At 42.0% G+C, this 21,812-nt stretch overlaps 1 protein-coding gene across 6 annotated transcripts in view; it reads left to right on the top strand.

Annotated features, from left to right (window-relative positions):
* CORIN (corin, serine peptidase) overlaps nt 1-21,812 on the top strand; it is a 237,266-nt gene that overhangs the window by 142,106 nt on the left and 73,348 nt on the right. For 4 of the 6 annotated variants that reach the window (XM_072774964.1, XM_072774961.1, XM_072774962.1 and 1 more), the window contains exon 6: nt 13,893-14,006. The exons of the other annotated variants lie outside the window; for them this stretch is intronic. In XM_072774964.1, the coding sequence (XP_072631065.1) occupies nt 13,893-14,006 (114 nt within the window). The remainder of the gene's footprint in view (nt 1-13,892; nt 14,007-21,812) is intronic. 6 annotated transcript variants of the gene reach the window in all.

The raw sequence follows: 21,812 nt of genomic DNA, 5'->3' as shown, positions 1-21,812 counted from the left end.
TGAAACTAACGTCCTGCTTTTTATTCCGCTCTTTCTTATTTTCTCTCTAATTAGATTTAAAATCTTCTAAGCAGGACCATGTCTGATGCTCTTTTTATACTGTGATTTTACCTGAGATGTTGAATGATGACACAGAACTGCTTTGCAAGCTCTGCCTACATTTTTTTTCTCCTATCGGAGTGTCACCAGTTACAGGCCTAGTTTTGTTTCCTGCTAATGATTTTTAGATAATTTCACAATGACTGGTTTTTCTATAGAATGATAGGTCCTCTATCATGCTGTCTGACAGTCAAGACATGTACTTAGTTCTTATATTCAGGATTTTAAGCTGCAGGCCAGATGGCAAAGCTTCCATTGAATCAAAGCATAGCTTTATTTCAGAGGGAGAGATAAAATGAGCCAAGGAGTAACTTAGTCTTGAGGACATTTCATTAGGGGAATTGTTTTGTTTTGGCTTTTCTTTGAACATGTATTTTTTTAAAAGATTATTTATTTGTTTGTTTATTCCTGAGAGACACAGAAAGAGAGAGGCAGAGACACAGGCAGAGGGAGAAGCAGGCTCCCTGTGGGGAGCCCAATGTGGGGCTCCATTCCAGGACTCCGGGGTCACTACCTGAGCCAAAGGCAGATGCTCAACCGCTGAACCCCCCAGGCGCCCCTGAACATGTATTTGACAGAGGTCTTTTGTCACTGATTGAACATGCTATACAGCAGGCGCTGGGGGACTTGGAACTAAGAGTCATACTGGGTGAGGGAACTGGTTTCACCGGGTCTTTGCAGCAAGTCTGTGGGCCCCACTGAGCATGAGACAGGAAGTCACTGTGGTACTTCTATTTTTAGGACAGGTAAGCTAACAAGTCTCTAAGTGCATTTATTCAGCTGGCATTTGCTGACTACATAGCATACACCGCGACGGGATGCGGGGGCTGGAGGCCGCACCATACAGCGTGTGCGGGGCGCAGTAGGAACACGGTCCGGACAGGGCCTTGGAACAAATGTTGAAAGGTGCTAATAGAGTCTTTGCTCCGTCGGGAATGAACGGAAAATCTGTACCCTAGAGGAGTCTGCTAAGAAAACAAAAAGAATGTGTGTTATCATTTCTGCACTTTCAGGAGGGAGAGCCCAGCATTGAGGAGGGAAGGATAGAGCAGAGATCCCACAGCGTCACCCAGGGAGGGTGGGATGGTGGGACGAGGTTGGGGGGGCGGGTATAGATGGGAAACGGGGTTCGGAGGGCCGGGTAGAGACGGGGGGAGGAGGTTCGGGGGTCCGGGTAGACGATGGGTGTAGGTTCAGAGGGCCAGGTAGAGACGGGGCAAGGGGGTTCGGAGGACCTGGTAGAGACGGGGGCGGGGGAAGGGGTTCGGAGGGCCGGGTTGAGACGATGGGTGGGGTTCGGAGGCCCAGGTAAAGACGGGGGAGGAAGTTCGTAGGGCCGGGGAGAGACGATGGGTGGAGTTCGAGGGGCCTAGTAGAGACGGGGGAAGGGGCTCGGAGGACCGGGTAGAAATAGGGGGGAAGGGGTTCCAAGGGCTGGGTAGAGACGGGGAAAGGGGTTTGGAAGGCCGGGTAGAGACGGGGGGGGGGGGGGGGGGAGGAAGCTCGGAGGGGCAGATAGAGACTGGGGAAGGGGGTTAGTAGGGCCGGGTAGAGACGGGTAGGAGGGGTTCGGAGGGTCGGGTCAAGACGGGGGAAGGAGGTTCATAGGGCCAGGTAGGGACCGGGAAAGGAGGTTTGGAGGGCCTGGTAGAGACAGGGGGAAGGGGATTCAGAGGGCCTGGTACAGACGATGGGTGGAGTTTCGTAGGGTCGGGTAGAGACGGGGGAAGGAGGTCTGTAGGGTCGGGTAGAGAGGATGGGTGGAGGTTCGGAGGGTCTGGTAGAGACGGTGGATTGGGGTTCGTAGGGCCGGGTCGAGACGGGGGAAGGGTTTCGGAGGCCGGGTAGAGAAGGAAGGAAAGGGGTTCGGAGGGCCAGTTAGAGATGGGCGAACGGGTTTCGGAGGGCTGGGTAGAAACGGGGAAAGGTGTTCGGAGGGCCGGGTAGAGACACACACCGGGGACATAGGAGAAGTCACTGGGGGCTTGGAAGTGGGACAGGGCGGAGTTTTGCCATGTCCCCCATGAGGCAGGGTACGGGCCTCTTGGCAGAGGGGAAGAGGCAGGCTCTCATGGGGAAAGGGCTGTGTGGGGCAACCAGGAAAGCCTGACATTGGGGACCGTGACCCTGTACCCTGGTACAGATCAGCATCACCTGTCCAGGGTAAACCCCGAGAGCTTAGAACCACGCACCCCAGCAATCTCTGAGGATGAGCCCCATCCCTTCCTCGGCTCCTCTAGGTACCAAGCAAGCCCCTTGGCATCCTTGCACCACCTTCCCCCCCAGGGAGGCTGAAACCCCTGAGAAACATGCCTGAATACTACCTCTCATCACCTTTTTGAGTGGGGAAGTGTGAATTAACTTGATTTAGAAAAATAAAGTGATGTGGCGTTTCTTGCACCATAGTGTGACTCGTTTAGATCCACGCCCACTGCACCTTGGGGCAGGGCGGGTCATCCTGGGCACACTTGTGCTTCCAGGCCTCACTTCTCATTCTTCCTTCTCATGTTTTCTAACTTTCCTGAGCTCCCACCTCAAATGCTACGCATCTGACAGCCCATCCTTTCAAGCCTAAATATAATGAGGCCAACAGCCTATAGTTAAGTTCAGAACTAAGTGTTCATAGCTCCCCCCCCCCCAAAAAAAAGATTGAAGTGTGATCTCTCTCAGACATTAACACTTGAAATCTTAAGGGTGAAGGGTTTTCAAACTTGTTTTTGGCAGCGAAAACCTATTTTCAATGGACGGAAATATGTAAATTGGACATGAGCAGAGCTCCCTGGCTGGAGTAGGGAACTAAAGACACCCCCCCTCCAACCCATGACAGGGCCCCAATGCCCCTTTCCTTGGCACCCTAGAGTTCATCTGAAAACCTCCAATGTAACCTAAGCAATGAGTAATGTGGGTGTAGGTTTTGGGGGGAACATTCATCACATCTCCACAAGCCAGTGGGAAAGATTATTTTAGGTAGAAGGGTCCTTTATATTCACTTGTCTGCAGGTTCCAGTGAGTATCCCACACTAACACGGAAGGATTTTAATATTACACCAGCCCTTTATTTCCCTACCAACCAAAACGATAAAATGTGTAAGATATTTATTGCCTTTGAACATCTCCCCTGAAAGATATGATCATTTAGTTCTGCTAGGCACCTTATGTTCTGTCTTCATTTATTTATTTAAACAAATATTTGATTCTATTCTAGACTCAGGATGCAGCAGTGAAAAAAAATTTTTTGATACAGTGCTTTCCCTCAAGGAGCTTGTATTCTGGAAGGGAGAGACAGAGACCATAAGCAAACAAATACATAGCTTCTGCTAATATAAAGTATTTGAATCATAAAGAAAGTCTTTTCTTACACAGTCTGTAGTTCTGATGGTCTTGAGTATCCGTTAGAAGGGATTAGCATGGTGCACCATGTTTACAGATGCCCAGTAGATGTTGAAGAGGGTAAAGAAGAGAATGAGAGGATTTCTCATCTTGGAAGATACATACTTTTTCTGAGGAAGCCACATGTTAGTGATTTCAGATTAGAAGGACACAAAGATATAATTTTCAGGTTATAAATATATTCAGGATGTTGACGATTCTTCATCTCCGGTCTCCTCTATCTTCAAGAGTGATCATTATTTATTTGATCCAAGCCACACTGTAGGCAGAATTCAGTACCACTCTGCTTCTCACAAAGAATGTACTTGCACAAAATCATTTAAAAGTGCTTTTTTAAAAAAAAACTCCACTTCCCTTGTTATCTACCACCAAATTTTTTGTTCTTTTCTGTAGGAAAAAAAAATGTCCTTCCTTTCAGCATTACCTCTTTTCTTATTCTCTCTTAAACATACTGCAGTCAGACTTTTGTCCGCTTCACTCCATTAAAACCACTTTTATCAAAACAAACAAACAAACAAACAAACAAAAAAACACTCTTAGCAGAGTCCCCACTGACTGCACATTGCCAAAATCCCAACCAGGCACACCGGCATTACACGGATATGCCGACAACTCACATGTTTGTATTTGTCATCCTATCCTCTTTCCTAGACTTTGAACTTTTATATCCAGTCGCCTACTCGACATCTCTACTTGGGCATCTACTGTGTATGTCAGATGCAACATGTCCAAAGTGGGGCTCCTAATTTCTCCCCCCACACACCCACTCTTGCTCCTCCAATAGGCTTTTCCACCTCAGGAGACAGCGATTCCAATCATCTGGCTGACTGGAAACTTGAAGTCCTCATTGGCTCTTGTCTTTCCCTCACAGCATACATCAAATCCTCCAGGATTTCCTGGCTCGGCTTTGAGAATACATCCAGCATCCAATTATGTCTTGGCACCTTTACTGCTGCTCCCTTCAAGTCACCATTACTCTCTCTGGATAACTTCAGTAGGTTCCTAACACTAGTTCTACTGCTTTCCTTGCCCTCCTAGAGTATTTTTAACAGAACAGGCAGAGAGCCTTGGGAACATAAATCAGATCATGACACTTTTTACTGAAACCTTGCAATGACTTGATTTTTCTCTAAGTTACAAAGTCCTTGCAAGGTCTTAGGTGGTTGACTCCTCCCTTCCACTCTGCCTCCCCATCTCTGGCCATGTTCTCCTCCACTTGCTCTACTGTGGCCGCACAGGTTTCTTTACTGTTTCCCACAGCCATGCAAGACATGCTCCTCCTGAGACTCTTTGCATTGGGACTTCCTTCTGCTGAAATCTTCCCCTGAAAGTTGGTTAACTCCCTCACCTCTTTCAAGTTGATGCTTAGATGTCAAATTCCAATGAGGCTTTCCCCTGGCACCCTAACTAATATTGGAACCCGTCCTACCAACTCCCACATAATTTGTTGACTCTTTTTTAAATAGCATTTATCATAAGAAATAACTTTTTATTTATTACGTTTATTAGTATATGTCTCCATAGAATATAATCTCCACAGAGCAAGGGATCTATTCTGTACTCAGTGATGTGTCCCAAGCTCCTGGAAAAGTGCCAAATTGGCTACCTAAGTGAGTTAAAATCTTAGAGAACAACATAAGCTTTGTTAATTCCACATGGCAGATGGAGGAAGAAATACCTATCCCATCCCTCAGAAAACAACTGGAAATATCCCATTAGATATTTCTGTTTTATAAAAGGTCTTCTCTCCACTGTGCTTCTCAGGGAGACCCAACCAATATTTTTTTAAATCTCTCCCCCAAAACAGTGTCCATCAGCACTGGCCCCTCTCCCTCCCCATGGGGTTCCTTTACTCCTTCATATGCAGAGTTCTCTGATACCCATGTGTACCTACCCCAAACATCGTAGTGCTCAACAAAAGGGAAATTGTTCCAGTGAGTATGGCTTGGAAAGCAGGGTAAGACCAAACTTGCTTACTTGAGCATATCCTCGATTTTCTTTTTCCTTTCTCATCTCTTATTTTTCACTTCAATCCTTTTATCAAGCCAAAGATTCGGTGCTCTCCCCAAGAGGAATTCTTATATCAGCTGCTAAGAGATTATACTTAGTGCTTTTTCATGTAGTCAATCTTGTCAAAGGAAAGAGCAATAGCAGTTGACGGTAGCTTGATTTCAAGCAGCAGGTAGAATGAAGGGCTCTTAGTACAAGCTCAGGTGATAACAGTCTATGCCAGGTCAGCTTTCTCTTCAGAGGTACAGTTGAACCCAAGCTTCAGACTTTATACAAAGGCTCAAAGACTGGGTGAATGAGGGTATTATACAGTCAGTGATTGGTAGGTAATTTCTGAAAGGGACTCCAAAGATTAACAATTAGAGTATTGAGAGCATTTGCCAATATAAATGCTGGTCATAATGCACAAGCAGAAAGAACTGAGAGGGCTGGAAGCAGTTGCAGAAAAAAATCTAAAGGTCATTTCAGGATGTGGATGTTATTTGAGCAGTCTGTTATCAGAGACCAAAATACTGAAAAGAGCTAATCATCCTCATGGGCATATACTCCTCATATCCAGAGAATTCTGCAGTCCAGGTAATTCAAAATTATTCCGATCATCTGGACATGCAGACTTAGGCAATACACCTTTGTATGCTGCTATCATTGCATTAATGCTGATCATTGCCACATGTGTAAATGGAAGTTTGCTTTGGTAAAGTATCCTTACTTGATAAAAGTATCTTTATCAGATGATGATCAGTAGAACATATGCTACACAAAGGTAGGGAAATATTTTTGTTTTCTTCACTGCTATGGCTCTAGGTGCTAAAATAATGCCTAGCACGTAGTAAACACCCAATAACTATACGTTCAGTTAACAAATGAATCCTCCATTGATCAATCTGCCATTGATTTAAAGTCCAACATGTACCTCTTAGAATTATAGATGATGTTAGTGGAAATGGTATCTCTCTTTGTCACCTTGAGGACAAAGTCAAAAGACAGTTTGAACGAAGTTTGAATGAAGATGATTGTTGTAAGTGAAATTTATGATTGAAACAATCTCTATAGAAACTTGTTATGAGCTCTCTTAGGGTATTTTCCAAAAAAAGAAAAAAACAGAGCAAAATATAATGTCATCTCATCTGGTCCAAATCACCTAAAAAATACAGATTTGAACTTTTACTTGAATTTGATGCCTTTGGACCACAAACCAGGTGACTATACAACTGCCCTGAACAAGAAACAGGGCATGAGTGTGGTATGGAGGATTGGGGCTAAAGCTCAGACCTCATGATTCTGTGTCTATGTGGCTATTTATATGACTTTGGGCAATTGTTGTCTTAACCACATGGCACTCCAGTTTCTGTATTTGTAAATCATCATTCCTCCTAAGGAAGTTCTGATAGAGTGCCTTCCTGTCTATTTTATGGGGTCCTTTGGAAATTCCAAATAGGATGTGTTTGAAGCACTTGGTTAGTTGAACAGTTTCACACACACATGAAAGTGGAAATTCTGAATGCAAGTTAAGGAGAAATCAAACAGAAAGTATACAAAAATTATTCTACGTTTACAAAAATAATATTAATTAAGGAAACTATGAACTTTAAAGAAAGAATAAGAATAAAGAAACAAATTACAATGTCCTAAAACCAAGGACAGCCACACCTCCCACTGAGGAACCACACAAAAGAAGTCAGTTTCTGTGGACTCCGCCAAGATAGAGGGATGTCAATAATCAAAGCAATACAAACAATGCTATGTTTTAAATTTGATCCAGATTTGATATAACTGTACACAGAAAATGGCTTTACTGGCATAAAATATATGGGGTCTTAAGGATGAAACTTAGATGTTAGGAGCTATGTAATATTGAACTTTCAGCTACATTTCTTGAGGAATCATCAGAGCCAGGGGGCAGGGAATGCAAGAATTCTCCTGAAGCATTGCAGCTGCTGAAATGCAGACAGATGGGATTTCTGCACTCTCTAATATAAGACAGAAACAATCTCAACAATAGGATAAACACTCATGCCTTGTGAATTTTCTCTCAACCCTAGAGAGAGGATATTGTATAGACTGGCCAGTAAAACCTAGTGTTTTGGATTCTCATTTCATATCTGGTTTCCTGTGTGCCTTTTAGAAGTCTGTATCTGTAGGTACAGGAATGCATTCCTGTGCTGAATCCTCTAAGACTATTTGAAATATAAACAGGCTCCATATTTTGACAGTTTAAGTCCATAGATGTAATTTGTATTGATACAGAAATGGTGGCATGTAATGGAAAACCAGACATTTGTTGTTGATCTTATGATGATCACACATGAAGTAGCATCATAAGAAACTTAACTAAATAGACCAGTACTTAATGGTCTGCAAATCAAAATTCTGGCTTCCTTGATAGCATTGGAAAATAATCCATTAATTGCATGATTTTCTTTGCTTTTTGGCAATATATTGTGCTTCCTTGGGATTGAGGTGACTTTTTCCCATCATATATTAACTAAGAACCTCCTGAGTGCCAGCCACTCTCCTTGGGCCCAGGAACATGGGAAATATGACAGGCATGGGCTTCACTTTCTTAAAGCCAGTGGCATGCCCCAGCCCTAAGCTCTTCTTCACACCCCCACCCTGCACTTTTCCACTGCCTTGCTAAAGCCACCAGGTGCACATGGTCCACACAGGGGATGCTTCTTAATCACCTGGCTCTGGTGGTGAGAAGGCATTCCTGGGTACCATAGGATTGAAACTACTGGACAGTTCTTGGAAGGCTAGATATATGCACCCTTATGTTTATTAAAGCATTATTTACAATAGCCAAAATATGGAAGCAACTGAAATATCCATCCACAGATGAACGGATACAAAATGGATATATCTCATATATATATATAATTGAATATTACTCAGCCATAAAAAAGAATGAAGTATTACCATTTGCAACAAAATGGATGGATCTAGAGAGTGTTATGCTAAGTGAAATAAGTCAGAGGAAGACAAATACCATATGATTTCATTCATATGTGGAAATTAAGAAACAAAACAAATGAACAAAGAAAAAGAGACAAAAAAGACTCTTAAATATGGGGAATAAATTAGTGGATACCAGAAAGGAAGTGGGCAGGGTGGGGAGTGAGGATGGGTGAAATAGATGGAGATTAAGAATACACTTATCATGATGAGCACTGAGTAATGTATAGAACTGTTGAATCACTATATTGTACTCAAGAGTAATATAATTAATTAACTAACTATATGTTAATCATACTGGAGTTGTAACTAATTAATTAAAAGTGGATTAAAGACATTTTCCCAAAGACATACAAATGGCCAACAGGTACATGAAAAGATGCTCAATATTATTAAGGGAGATGTAAATCAAAAGCACATTGAGATATCACCTCACATCTGTTAGAATAGCTATTATCAAGGAATGTCTGGGTGGCACAGTTGGTTAAGGGTCTGACTCTTGATTTGAGCTCAGGTCATGATCTCAAGTTTGTGAGATTGAGCCCCACATCAGGTTCTGCACTGATCATGGGGCCTGCTTGGGATTCTCTCTCTCCTTTCTCTTCCCCTCCCTACTTGCTCTCTCTCTTTCTCAAAACAAACAAACAAACAAACAAACAAACAAACAAAAAACCATTATAAAAAAAGAAATAACAAACATTGGTGAGGATGTGGAATAAAGGGAACCCTTGTGCAGTGTTAGTAGTAGGAGCCTTTAATACCCCATTTACATCAATGGATAGATTATCTAGACAACAAATCAATAGACATTGACCTTAAATGATACATTAGACAAGATGGACTTAACAGATATTTATAGAACACTCCATCCAAAAGTAGCAAAATATACACTTTTCTCAAATGCACATGGAACACTCTCCAGGATAGATTATATGTTAGGCCAGAAAACAAGTCTTAATAAATTTAAGAAGACTGAAATCATATTAAGGATCTTTCAGAGCACGATGGTGTGAAACTAGAAATCAAAGAAGAAAACTGAAAAAGTGACATATGTGTAGATTAAACAAGTTGTTTTATATATATATATATATATATATATATATATATATATAGTGAGTCAATGAAAAGTTTAAAGGAGAAATCAAAAAGTACCTTGAAACAAATGAAAATGAAAATGGAAATATAACTTATCAAAATCTTTGGGATGCAGTAAAAGCAATTCAAAGAGGGAGGTTCAAGCAACAAGAAAAATCCCAAATAACAATCTAATAACAATCTAAACTTACATCTAAAGAACTAGAAGAAGAAAAAGAAAAAAAAAGCTCAAAGTTAGTAGAAGGAAGAAAATAACAAAGATCAAAGCAGAAATAAATGAAATAGAAACTGAAAAGATAATAGAAAAGATCAATGAAACTAAGAGCTGATCTTTGAAAAGATAAACAACATTGACAAATCTTTACACTCCCCAAGAGAAAAGAGAGGGCTCAAAGAAATAAAATTAGAAATGGAAGAGGAGAAGTTACAACTGATACTATAGAAATATGAAGAATCTTTAAAAACTATGAACAGGTATACACCAGCAAATTAGACAACCTAGAAGAAATGAATAAATTCCTAGAACAGACAATCTTCCATGATTGAATAATGAAGAAGTTGAAAATCTGAGTAGACCAATTACAAGACAGGAGATGAGTCAGTAACCAAAAACCTCCCAGCAAGAAACAGAAGTCCAGGATCAGATGGCTTCACTAGTGAATTCTACCAAATATTTAAAGATTTAATACCTGTTCTTTTCAACCTCTTCCAAAAAGCTAAAGAGGAAAGAACTTTTCCAAATTCATTTTACAAGGCCAGCATTACCCTGATACTAAAACCGGACAAGGACATCACAAGAAAGAAAGGAAAGAAGGAAAGAAAAGGAAATGAAAGTGAAGGGAAGAGAAAGGAAGAGAAAAATGATAGGCCAGTATCTCTGATGAACACAGATGCAAAACTCCATGACATTTTTCACAGAAATAGAACAACCTTTAAATTTTAAATCACAAAATTTCCTGACTAGCCAAAACAATCTTGAGAAAAAAGAACAACACTGGAGGTATCACACACCCTGGTTTCAAACTGTATTATAAAGTCATAGTAATCACAGCAGTATGGTACTGGCATAAAAACAGACACATGAATCAATGAAACAGAACAGAGAGCCCAGAAGTAAACTCGTGCATATATGGTCAATTAATTTACAACAAAGGAGGCAACAATAAATAGTGGGGTAAGGATGAGCTCTTTAACAAATGGTGTTGGGAAAATTGGACAGCCATATGCTAAAGAATGAAACCAGACCACTTTCTAACACCATACACAAAAATGAACTCAAAATGGATTAAAGACTTGAATGTAAGACCTGAAATCATAAAATTTATAGAAGAAAACATAGATGGAAAGCCCCTTGACATCAGTCTTATTGATGAATTTTTGGATCAAACTCCAAAAGCAAAGACAAAAATACCAAAGATAAACAAGTGGGACTACTTCAAACTAAAAAGCTTCTGCACAGCAAAGGAAACCATCTGCAAAATGCAAAGGCAAGCTACTTAATGGGAGAAGATATTTGCAAATGATATATTCAATAAGGGGTCAATATCCAAAATATATAAAGAAGGTATACAACCTATAGCAGCAGCAGCAGCAGCAATAACAACAACAAACCACAATCTGATTTTTTAATTGGGCGGAAGATCCGAATAGACATTTTTTCCAAAGAAGACATGCAGACGGCCAAAAGACACATGAAAAGATGTGCAATATCACTAACCATCAAGGAAATGCAAATCAAAAGCACAGTGAGGTATCAGTTCATACCCGTTACAATGGCTATTATCAAAAAGGCAAGAAATAACAAATGTTGGCAAAGATGTGGAGAAAAGGAAACCCTCATGCACTTTTGGTGGGAATGTAAATTGGTGCAGCCACTATGGAAGATAATACGGAAGTGACTCAAAAAATTAAAAATAAAACTACCATTTGATCTAGTAATTCCACTTCTGGATATTTATTTATGTGAAGGAAAGGAAAACACTAAACTGAAAAGATATACGCACCCCTTTGTTCATTGGAGCATTACTTACAAAAGCCAAGATACATAAACAATCTAAGTGGTTATTGATAGATGAAAGGATAAAGAAAATGTTATATATATATAACTTGCATATATATATATATATATACACAAAAAAAAGTAATACCCTGCCATTTATAACAAGATGAGTGTGCCTGGAGGGTATTATGCTGAGTGAAATAAGTCAGAGAAACACAAATACTGTATGATCTCACATGTGGAATCTACAAAACAATGCAAAGGAACAAATGAGACAAAACACAACACATGGATACAGAGAACAAAATGATGGTTTCTAGAGGAGAGGGTGGTTGGGTGTGAATGAAATGGGGGTGAATGGGGGTCAGGGGTACAAACTTACAGCTATCAAATAAGTTAGTCATGGGGATACAATGTACAGAATGGTGACTGTAGTCCATAATGCTGCAGTGCTTATTTGCAAGTCGCCAAGAGAGTAAATCTTAGAAGTTCTCATCATAAGAAAAAAACATTCTAACTTTGAATGGTGATGGATGGTAACCAGACTTACAGAGGTGATCATTTGACCGTAGATATAAATATTGAATTATTATGCTGTATAATAACCTGAAACTAAGATAATGTTATGTGTCAATTATATTTCAATAAAAAAGACACAATGTATAAGAACATTTGAAAATTCAGAGTAAAGTAAAATGAAGAAAATAAAAATTACTGTAAATCCTAATACTAGGGAGAATCATGGTAACCTTTGAGATACTTTTTCCTAGGCCACATTGTTTCATGTTTTTCTCATACAGAATGGTGTTTCCACTCCAATTATCCACTCAAATTATCTTGAACTTTGTTCCAAGACATCAAGTATTTTCTGCAGTGTGCTTTTCAATGGCTGTAACAGTATTTCTTATTTTGAAGGTAACAAAATTTATTTAACCAGCCCCTACTGTTGCATAGCTATTTTATCCTTTCCTTATAAATCCTGATGGTATAAATATACTTAAAAATAAAAACTTGCACTTATTTATAATGATTTCCTTTGTATGAGGTCCAAGAAATAAGATGCTTGGTTAAAGGTTAAAATGTGCATTTTATTTTATTTTTTAAAGGTTTTATTTATTTGAGAGAGAGAGGGAGAGCATGAGTGGGGAGGAGAGGGAGAAGCAGGCTCCCCACTGTGCGGGGAGCTCATTGTGGGACTCTATCCCAGGACCCTGGGATCATGATCAGAACTGAAGGCAGATGCTTAACCGATTAAACCACCCAGGCACCCCTAAAATGTGCATTTTAAAGGCATTTGATACACATTACCAAATATTTACATGTATTTCAACACTCATTTTATTTTGAAAAGCAATTAATCCCCCCCAACCTTTATTAAGTAGTCTCCCCACCCCAGCCTGGAGCCCAAAAAGGGGCTTGAACTCACCACCTGGAGATCAAGACTTGAGCTAAGCTCAAGCTCAAGCCTGATTAACAGGCTGAGTCACCCAGGTTGACCCCTGATTTTTTCCCTTTGTTAATGATTTTCCTTAAAAATCTTACCTATATTGTCTACCATAATTTTGAAACAATTATTTGCTGAGTTTTTATTTTAAAAAGGGCACCATCATATACTAAAAAGCAAAAAATATCAAAGTGTAACTGTGTTAAAGAAAAGAATGAAAAAATTATTAGCTAATGTTATCTCATATCCCTTACACCAAAATAGACTGATAATTTTAACTGGCTTTTTTTTTTTTTTTTTTTAAGGCAAATAAATATATTTGACTACAGGGCAGGGTGCCCAGAGGCTTGGTTCAAGCACACAATTGACAATTGACTCTTTTTACTATAACTTTTTCTGTGCAACATTGAGAAGCCTTTGAGAAGAGGGTTGTAGGGTTTGTTTGTTTTTTAATGTTTGTTAACCAGTAGTACTTCATTTTAAGTAAATTGCAACTATTAAGAAAAATACTCACATATGCCCCCACCCCCCACCTCCCTAGGCACAGGCTGTGCAACTGGTGAGCCGGCCCTCTTCTGCCCTAGGCCTGGGGACCCCTCCTGCCCTGGGCCTGGGACCCCCTCCTGCCCTGGGCATGGGACCCCCTCCTGCCCTGGGCATGGGACCCTCTCAGCTACAAGCCCATGGGGGGAGGTTTGGGTTTTTTCTCTTTTCTCGGGCAAACCGTCTTTGTGGCTTTCCCAGGTAGTCTCACAGTCAATGTTCTAGAAGGTCCAAGAGCACCGGGTGGGGGACGTGGAGACAGATCTAGAGCGGCAAGGAGGGCTCTCTCTGCTCGGTATGTGTCCTGACTTTCCAGGAAAAAGGCTTGTTCTGACCGGGTTTCCCTCCCTCCTTTCCCAGCGCTCTGCGGCGGGGGCGACAGCTTCCAGTGCGCCAGCGGGCTGTGCGTGCCCCACAAGCTGCGCTGCAACGGCCACAACGACTGCGGGGACTGGAGCGACGAGGCTCAGTGCAGTAGGCGTGGGGCGGGGGGGGGGGGGGGGGGGGCGGGGCGGCGGGCGGGGGGCGGGGCGTCGGGAAGGGGCGGGGCGAGTGGGAGAGGGCGTGGTCTGGGCGGGGCGTCGGGGCGGAGCTGTGGGCGGGGCGTCGGGAAGGGGCGGGGCGAGTGGGAGAGGGCGTGGTCTGGGCGGGGCGTCGGGGAGGGGCGGGGCGAGTGGGAGAGGGCGTGGTCTGGGCGGGGCGTCCGGGAGGGGCGGGGCGACGGGGAGGGGAGGGGCGAGTGGGGAGAGGGTGCGGGCGAGGCGTAGGGAGAAGGGGCGGGGCGTCGGGAGAGCGGGCAGGCGGGCAGGTGTCAGGTGCAGGGGAAACCGACAGCCACCCCGGGTCAGACCCCGACGACCACAGGACCTTGGCGTAGACGCGTGTTAGTTTGCCTGCAGCAAACGTGGGCCGGCCGAGTGTTTGAGCCCCTTTCAAAGGCGCAATTCCGTTAGGAGCTCAAGACCTAGAGGTCTCGATGGAAACGTGTTTTGCACCCAGTGTCTTAAAACTGGAAGAGGGTCTTTTGTTGGTCTCGCGTGGGTGAGGATCTTGGTTTTGTTTTGTCGGTTTCATGAATAGAAAGGTCCGTTTTTTCAAAAAAAGGACATTTTCAATAGAGAGATGTCTCACCCTCGGGACCCTTGACATTCCTGACACAGCAGATGTGAAGTCTCTTGTTTGTGTTTCTCTAAATTTAGAGATAGTCTATGGTGTTAACTACTTTAAATCCATGGATTGCTCGATCCAGCCATAAACAATTTATTTACTGTGGATCTGATGAGTTGTTTTGATTGAATTGGTCGGTGTTTGTCTAATATTGTAGGAGTCCGCTTGGGCTGTGGTATAAAATATCACAGGCCCTGTGGCTTAAACAGGAGAAAGTCATTCTCTTGTGGTTCTGGAGGCCAGAGAGTCTAAGATGAAGGTCAACAAAGTTCAGTTTCTGATGAGAGTTATTTTCTTGGCTTCTAGGCAGCTTGCATCTTCCTGCACGCTCACCTGACCTCTTTGGAGGCGGAGAGGGTGAGGGAGAGGGTTCTGGGGTCTCCTCCTCTTAGAAGGGTCCTATTAGGTTAGGACCCCACACCTTTATGACCTCATGTAGCCTTTATCACCTCCTTAAAAGGCCTGTCTCCAAATACAGTTATCTGGGAGCTAAATCTAAACAAACGCATTTTGGGAAGACAAGCATTCTGTCCATAACATATGTATTTATGTTCATATATACACTCAGCTTTTTTTTAAAGATTTCTTTATTCATGAGACACAGAGAGAGAGAGGCAGAGTCATAGGCAGAGGGAGAAGTGGGCTCCGTGCAGGGAGCCGGATGTGGGACGTGATCTCAGGTCCCCAGGATCACGGGGACGGGAAGGTGGCACTAAACTGCTGAGCCACCCGGGCTGCCCATATATTCAGCTTTCAAGTTGTTTTGCACTTATGTAACAGATAAAAAAGGAAAAATTAGCTTCAATAATACATCGCAGGATTTGCATCCAAAGCAGAGCCATATGCAATTGTGTTCTAATTACTTTTATAACTTATTAATTTTATTTTTAAAAAGATTTTACATATTTATTTGACAGAGAGAGAGCACAAGCAGGGGGAGCAGCAGAAGGAGAGGGAGAAGGAGGCTTTCCACTGAGCAGGGAGCTCAATAGGATACCAGGACCCTGGGGTCATGACCTTAGCTCAAGGCAGATGCTTAGCCAACTGAGCCACCCAGGCACCCCTAATTGCTTTTTAATGGTTATAATCAGCAAAAGCTCTGTTTTAGTCCCTGTAGGAGCTACCAAGGCTATATAAGAGCTCATAATTGTTGACCTTAATGGAAAGCTTCTATGGTCAGTTTGCCAGGTGGAACACCTCTATAACACCATATAGAGGGTGTTATATGAAGGGTTGGGATGCTTATTTATCATAAGTTTTGAAAGGTATCATATTATGGTTCTATTTCAGGTCAGTGTTTCCCAAACTGGTGTACCTGAGCCTTAAAAATTGCTTGAGAAAAAAAATAATTTGACAAATGCTATCACATCTACTTTTCAGAGAGTTGCAATACATATTCACACATTAAAAGTTCTGAGAAATGCCACAGTTTTTAAAAAGACGAATTCATTTTGCTTAACTTGGTATTTCCTCAGAATTGTTCGTTCCTCTACACCCCCACCTTTATTTATTGTTCACTTTTATTTATTGCATTCTTTTTTATTATTATTATTTGGTGTAATATGGAGCATCCTACGGAACTTCAGACATGCCCCCCATATTTTGGAAATGTTTTCACCAAGACATTTGTTTTTCTAATTTGGAACTCCCTCTTCAGAAAAGCTTGTAGCATATGGTTTTACACGAACAACATTTTCATGGGATGTAGACTTTAGGGAGTATTGCTGTGGATTTAGGAGGGAATATTTTATAGAGCACCCACAGTAGGGAATTATAATTATAATTCACTAGAATTATATACAAAAATGGGAAATGTGGTGGAATCTTTTCCTTCTCTTCTAATGTGGCCCATGGGGGCATTATTAAAATTCCGCATGGGCCTCTGCCCCAGTGGTGGGCCAACACCGCTCATCATTACCTTCCTTCATTGCACGGAGCGCATCGAGCATTGCACTTTGCACAGTAAGAGATTGTGGCCACAATTTGCAATTGAATTTGAAGGAGTACATTTTCCTAGTCAGTGACTGAACAAAGCAGGCATCACTGTCCTGTAAGGCATAGAGCAATGTCCTGGGAGCCGAAGAGTTTATAGAGGCAGATACGGACTTTCCTCAGGAGCAGAAAAGTCCTATTTCCACGCCCATGTGCTCCAGTCAGCTGAGGAAATAAAATACATCCCTTCAGAAATTTTGTCTATGAAAATGCTTAGTTAGACGTTGAAAGCTTGGCGTGTAATTATTTCCAAACTCACAAGGACATTCGACTCTGAGTTTTAACAGGCAGTGCCTGGGGCATTTCAGTGCATTTATTGAGGGTGCCCCCCTCCCAGTGCCCCCCCCCCCCCCCCCCCCGCAGTGAAGGCATAGGGTAAGTCCGAAATAGGGCATGGATGCCAATCAGAGCATGCATGCAGCCTACAGACTCCTGCGGGGGGGGGGGGGGGGGGGGCAGTTTTGGTAGGCCTAGGCCGGCTCCCTGGGTGCACTGGCAGAGGAGGAGGGGGGTTGCCTTCCAAGAAAGGAAGGGAAGGAATTATTATTTGTGAGTCCCCTGATCAACTCTGCTAGAGGCATCTATTTACATGATCTGATTTAATTTTCAGCAAAGGAGGTATTACTCCTTTTGTAGAGACGCAGAGCTGAGGTTGAGAGTTGATGGATGACTGTGCCAGGAGTTCAGAGTGCAAGATTTGAACCTGGTCTTCTATTACTTGTTTGTTTGCCTTTTTTTTTTTTTTAATCAAAGTGTAGTTGACACACAACGTTATATTAGTTTTAGGGGTGCAACCCAGTGATTCAACAATTCTGTATGTTACATCAGCAAGCCAGGTATCAGGGACCTCTTCCTGACTTTCTCCCCTAACTGATTTTGTCACTTTTTTCAATCTCTTCCTAAGTGTTTGTAGCTTGAATGCATTTCCAACCACCTGGAACAATTCCAGTGGTGTAATGAAAAGATTTTCAAAAATTAAAAGTTTTCTTTTAGAAAGTCCTCCTCTGTGACTTTAGGCAGGCTACCCCTCAATTGCTGGCTTTGTCCCGGAGGCTGGCTGCACATTAGCATCTGCAGGAAGGCCCACCTGCAGGGATCCTAACTCAGTTGGTCTGGAGGTGGAACCCAGCAGTACCTTTGCAAAACTGCCCGGGCAATTCCAATATGCGGCCAGATTTGAAACCACTGGACTAGGGAGTATCTGGTGTCTCTTTTGTTACTCACATCCTATCACTTTTTGATTCTATAGCCAGCTCTAGAACAGTGTCTGGTACATAGCTAGTCCTTAGCAAATGAATAATGGCTGTCACAAAGCAAAGAGCTTTAAGGAAAAGAGTTGTCACAAAGAAAACAGCTGCCCCCTTATGCCACGTAAAATCACTGTCAAATATTTTTGGAAATCATTTGCTCGAATTTAGGGTAAAATTGGTTGACTTGTATTTTAGTATAATTATACTACATACTATACTAATTATACTATGTACTAATTATACTGGGTTAACTACTTATTCTGAGTCTAACTAATTATACTAATCACCACAAAGTGTAGTGGTTACTCCTGCAAGCTCTTGAGTCAGGCTGCCTGGGGCTCCTATCTCTTCTTTACCATTTCCTGCTTCTGTGAATTTGGGGAAGTCACTCAATCTATCTGGGCCTGAGGGTCCTCATCAGTAAAATGGAGACAATAACAGTAACTGTCTCTAGAACTCTTGTGCGGAATAATGAACCCTCGGCTAAGCAGCACAGACTGTCGTCTGTCTGGCATGTGATATCTCTGAAGGAATGCTAAGTTATTGCCATTTTATTCACCACATCTTCCCTCACCTCCATCTTACACCTCACCTCCATCCATCCCTGCCCCGAACCTCTCACCTCCAGGCTGTATAGGATGACCACTTGAAGTCTTGGAGACAGCTGATAAAGGTCAGGGGATATGCTGAGGAAACAGAAACACTAAAATATGCACAATGGCTTTATTATTTTTTTGTTTAGAAGATTTTTATTTATTTGGGGGGGGCAGAGGGAAAGAGAGAGAGAAGCAGACTCCTCACTGAGTGTGGAGCTGGACACAGGGCTCGGTCTCACTACCCTGAGATCATGACCTGAGCCAAAACCAAGACTCAGATGCATAACCAACTGAGTCACCCAGGAGCCCCAAATATCCACAACAGCTTTATTTTATTTTATTTTTTTTAAATTTTTATTTATTTATGATAGTCACAGAGAGAGGGAGAGGCAGAGACACAGGCAGAGGAAGAAGCAGGCTCCATGCACCGGGAGCCTGACGTGGGACTCGATCCTGGGTCTCCAGGATCGCGCCCTGGGCCAAAGGCAGGCGCCAAACCGCTGCGCCACCCAGGGATCCCCCACAACAGCTTTAAAACCAGCACCAGGTGAAGCTGTTTTAGAAAGGAGGCAACCCAAACAGCATGAAATAAAAACTGGTGTTCCAGATGATGTTTCTAAATCACCCCAAATGACCATATTTACTGTATCCTTTTTACTAAGGCAGGGATGCCAGTAAATACCAGAAATATTTCCATTAAAATAACAAAAAAGGAAAATATTGCATTCTACAATGAAGGAAGGAGCTTCAGATGTCTGGAAAATTCACTTCTGTTTAGTAACCATCTGTTACACGAATCGATAAAACTTGAATATACTTGAATATTCTAGAAATCCTGCTACATGTGAAGCATGTTCTCGATACCCAGGAAATACAGAGATTGTTAAGACATGGGTTCTTTCTGCATGAGTCTTTGAGTCTAATCAGAGAAATAACATATACACATGGAGATCATTGAATACAGTACTTTAAGGCAATATGATAGAGGAGATGTCATAAAGGAAAAGAATTGGTGTAAACAAAAAGACAAGGCAGGTAGGTCCTTTGAGTATGACAAAGACAGCATCATGAGGAGTTATGTTGGTGTGGAGAAAGCTGTTGGAAAGATGGGATTGAAACCAGGCCTTGGACACAAGTGATGTTTGGAAAATCTAATTCAGTGGTTCTGAAGCGAAGGCAGTTTTGAGGTGTACGGAGACATACTTGATTGTCACAGGTAAGGACTTTGGAGGACGTGCTGTTGACATTTAGTGGGTAGAGGTGAGAGATGCTGTTCAACATCCTACAATACACGGGATAGTGCTCACAGCAAAAATTACCCACTCAAAATCGTCAGTAGTACTGCTGTGGAGAAGTCTTCCTTCAGGGCTAGGAGTCGTCAGTCAGAAGAACCCGGGGTGTCAAGAAACCTTGGTAACTGCAATGAGTTGGGCAACTGTGGGCAAACCAAGTAACCTCTCTGGTCATCTCAAACCGAGGGCGCCCCTGGGTGGAAACTGAGCCTCCATACTTGAATCTTGAGGCAACACAATTATGTTTATAGACTCATAGAGACTGAGCTAAAAGAATGAAGCTCTGGATGAAAGGTGTTCTGTTCTTAAATTTTCTCCTTTAATGATAATTTTAAGGGACAAGAGTTAATAACTAGTGTAAGATACCAAACAGAAATGAGTATCAACATGCAAGAACTTCAGAAGTAACATTTGGTATCAGGTACTCAAGAAGAAAAAAAAAATCCATATCTAGAAAAACATCTACCTTAGGTTACATAAAATTATGCTTGTGTTGAGCAAGGAAGTCACAGCAAAAGGCTTTTGAAAATTTTGATTTGTTGGCCCTAAATTGTGCTGGCAACATCTCTTTTCAGTTCAAATAAACATTTATTCCAATAAAAGGAGGCACTGTGATCTTTGCTACTTGCTATTCATTTCTGCTAGGCGGGGCCTCGGGTTAAGGTTTTGTGTGTTTACTAATCACACAGACCTTAGGGAGGTGACAAGTTGTTTTCCAAGGGCAGCTAATTTTGTATCTAAACTCTGAAAACAGCTTCTAACCAAGTAAGTCATCATGATGGAAAAGTTGAATCTGCACCTGTGTGAATAATAATGAATTTTTTTAAATGCTTGAGTCATCTCCGTTTATGAAATAAATGTTTATTTTTATGAAATCACTTAATAAATGACAGCGTTAATTTAAAGAATATCTAGGACAGGGTGTTTTGATATGAATTACCAGGGTTTTCAGAATGGGCCTCATAGAGGGGATGCATGAATCTTTGGAAATTTTTGATGTGTTCCAAGGTTAATCAGATTCTAAAAGGAGTATGTGATTCTCTAGTTTTACCAACCAAAAAAAAAAAGTGTGCTGCTAAAAAAAAAAATTAACTCATATGGTTAAAATATGTCACCCTTCCACCTCACCCCCTCCTCTGGGGAATGCAAATACTTTTGCACTGATGGTCAGGTTACGGCCCCTGGTTTTTGCTGATTCTAGCATACTAATTCGAAACTTCCCACAAGAGTAGTTTAGATGAAAAAACAGAGCAAAAATCAAAAAGACCTAAAACTTCCCAAGGAAATGTATATATTTTGATGCACAAATTCCTCAACTCTGCTCAGTGGGCAGGAGACCAAAGTTGTAACCTTTCTCGACTGGACTAGCAGGAGTGCCCAGGCAGTGGGGTGCAGGGTGAGGAGTTAGCACCCTCTGCTGAGTGGGAAGAAATAGTCCTGTCGAGTGAAAACTAGGACCTCTTTTTAGTGCATTTTCCCTTATGATGGTCATCCTTGTTATTAAAACTATTCAGCCTGGGGGAAATTAAAAAATGAAAAGTACTTACAAAGTTCTGCATGTGTTATAAGTGTGAGCATATGTGTAGGCACGTATGTGTGTGTGTTGTCCACATACACACCCTTTTAATGTGGACCCTGAACAGATGGTCCCTAAGGCTCTTTACACTTTTAAAATGATGTAATCCTAAAAGTATTTAAGTAGCTTCTTCGAAGAAGGCTTCAGGAAATAGAAATTTATAATTCATGTAGTAATAAGTATAATATTTTTTAAAAGATGTTTTAAAAAGATTTTATTAAAATAAAAGAGACACAGGCAGAGGGAGAAGTAGGCTCCCTGTGGGGAGCCCGATGCAGGACTCGATCCCGCAACCCCAGGATCATGACCTGAGCCGAAGGTAGACGCTCAACTGCTGAGCTACCTGGTGCCCAACAAGTATCATATTTTGATGTATGTGGCTAACAGTTTAATTGATCAATGCCCAA

Source organism: Canis lupus, chromosome 14 (genome assembly GCF_048164855.1).
Source record: "Canis lupus baileyi chromosome 14, mCanLup2.hap1, whole genome shotgun sequence".
Classification (NCBI taxonomy): domain Eukaryota; kingdom Metazoa; phylum Chordata; class Mammalia; order Carnivora; family Canidae; genus Canis; species Canis lupus.
Note: the sequence above shows the minus strand (reverse complement) of the source record. Positions and strands in the feature narration are given on the sequence as shown.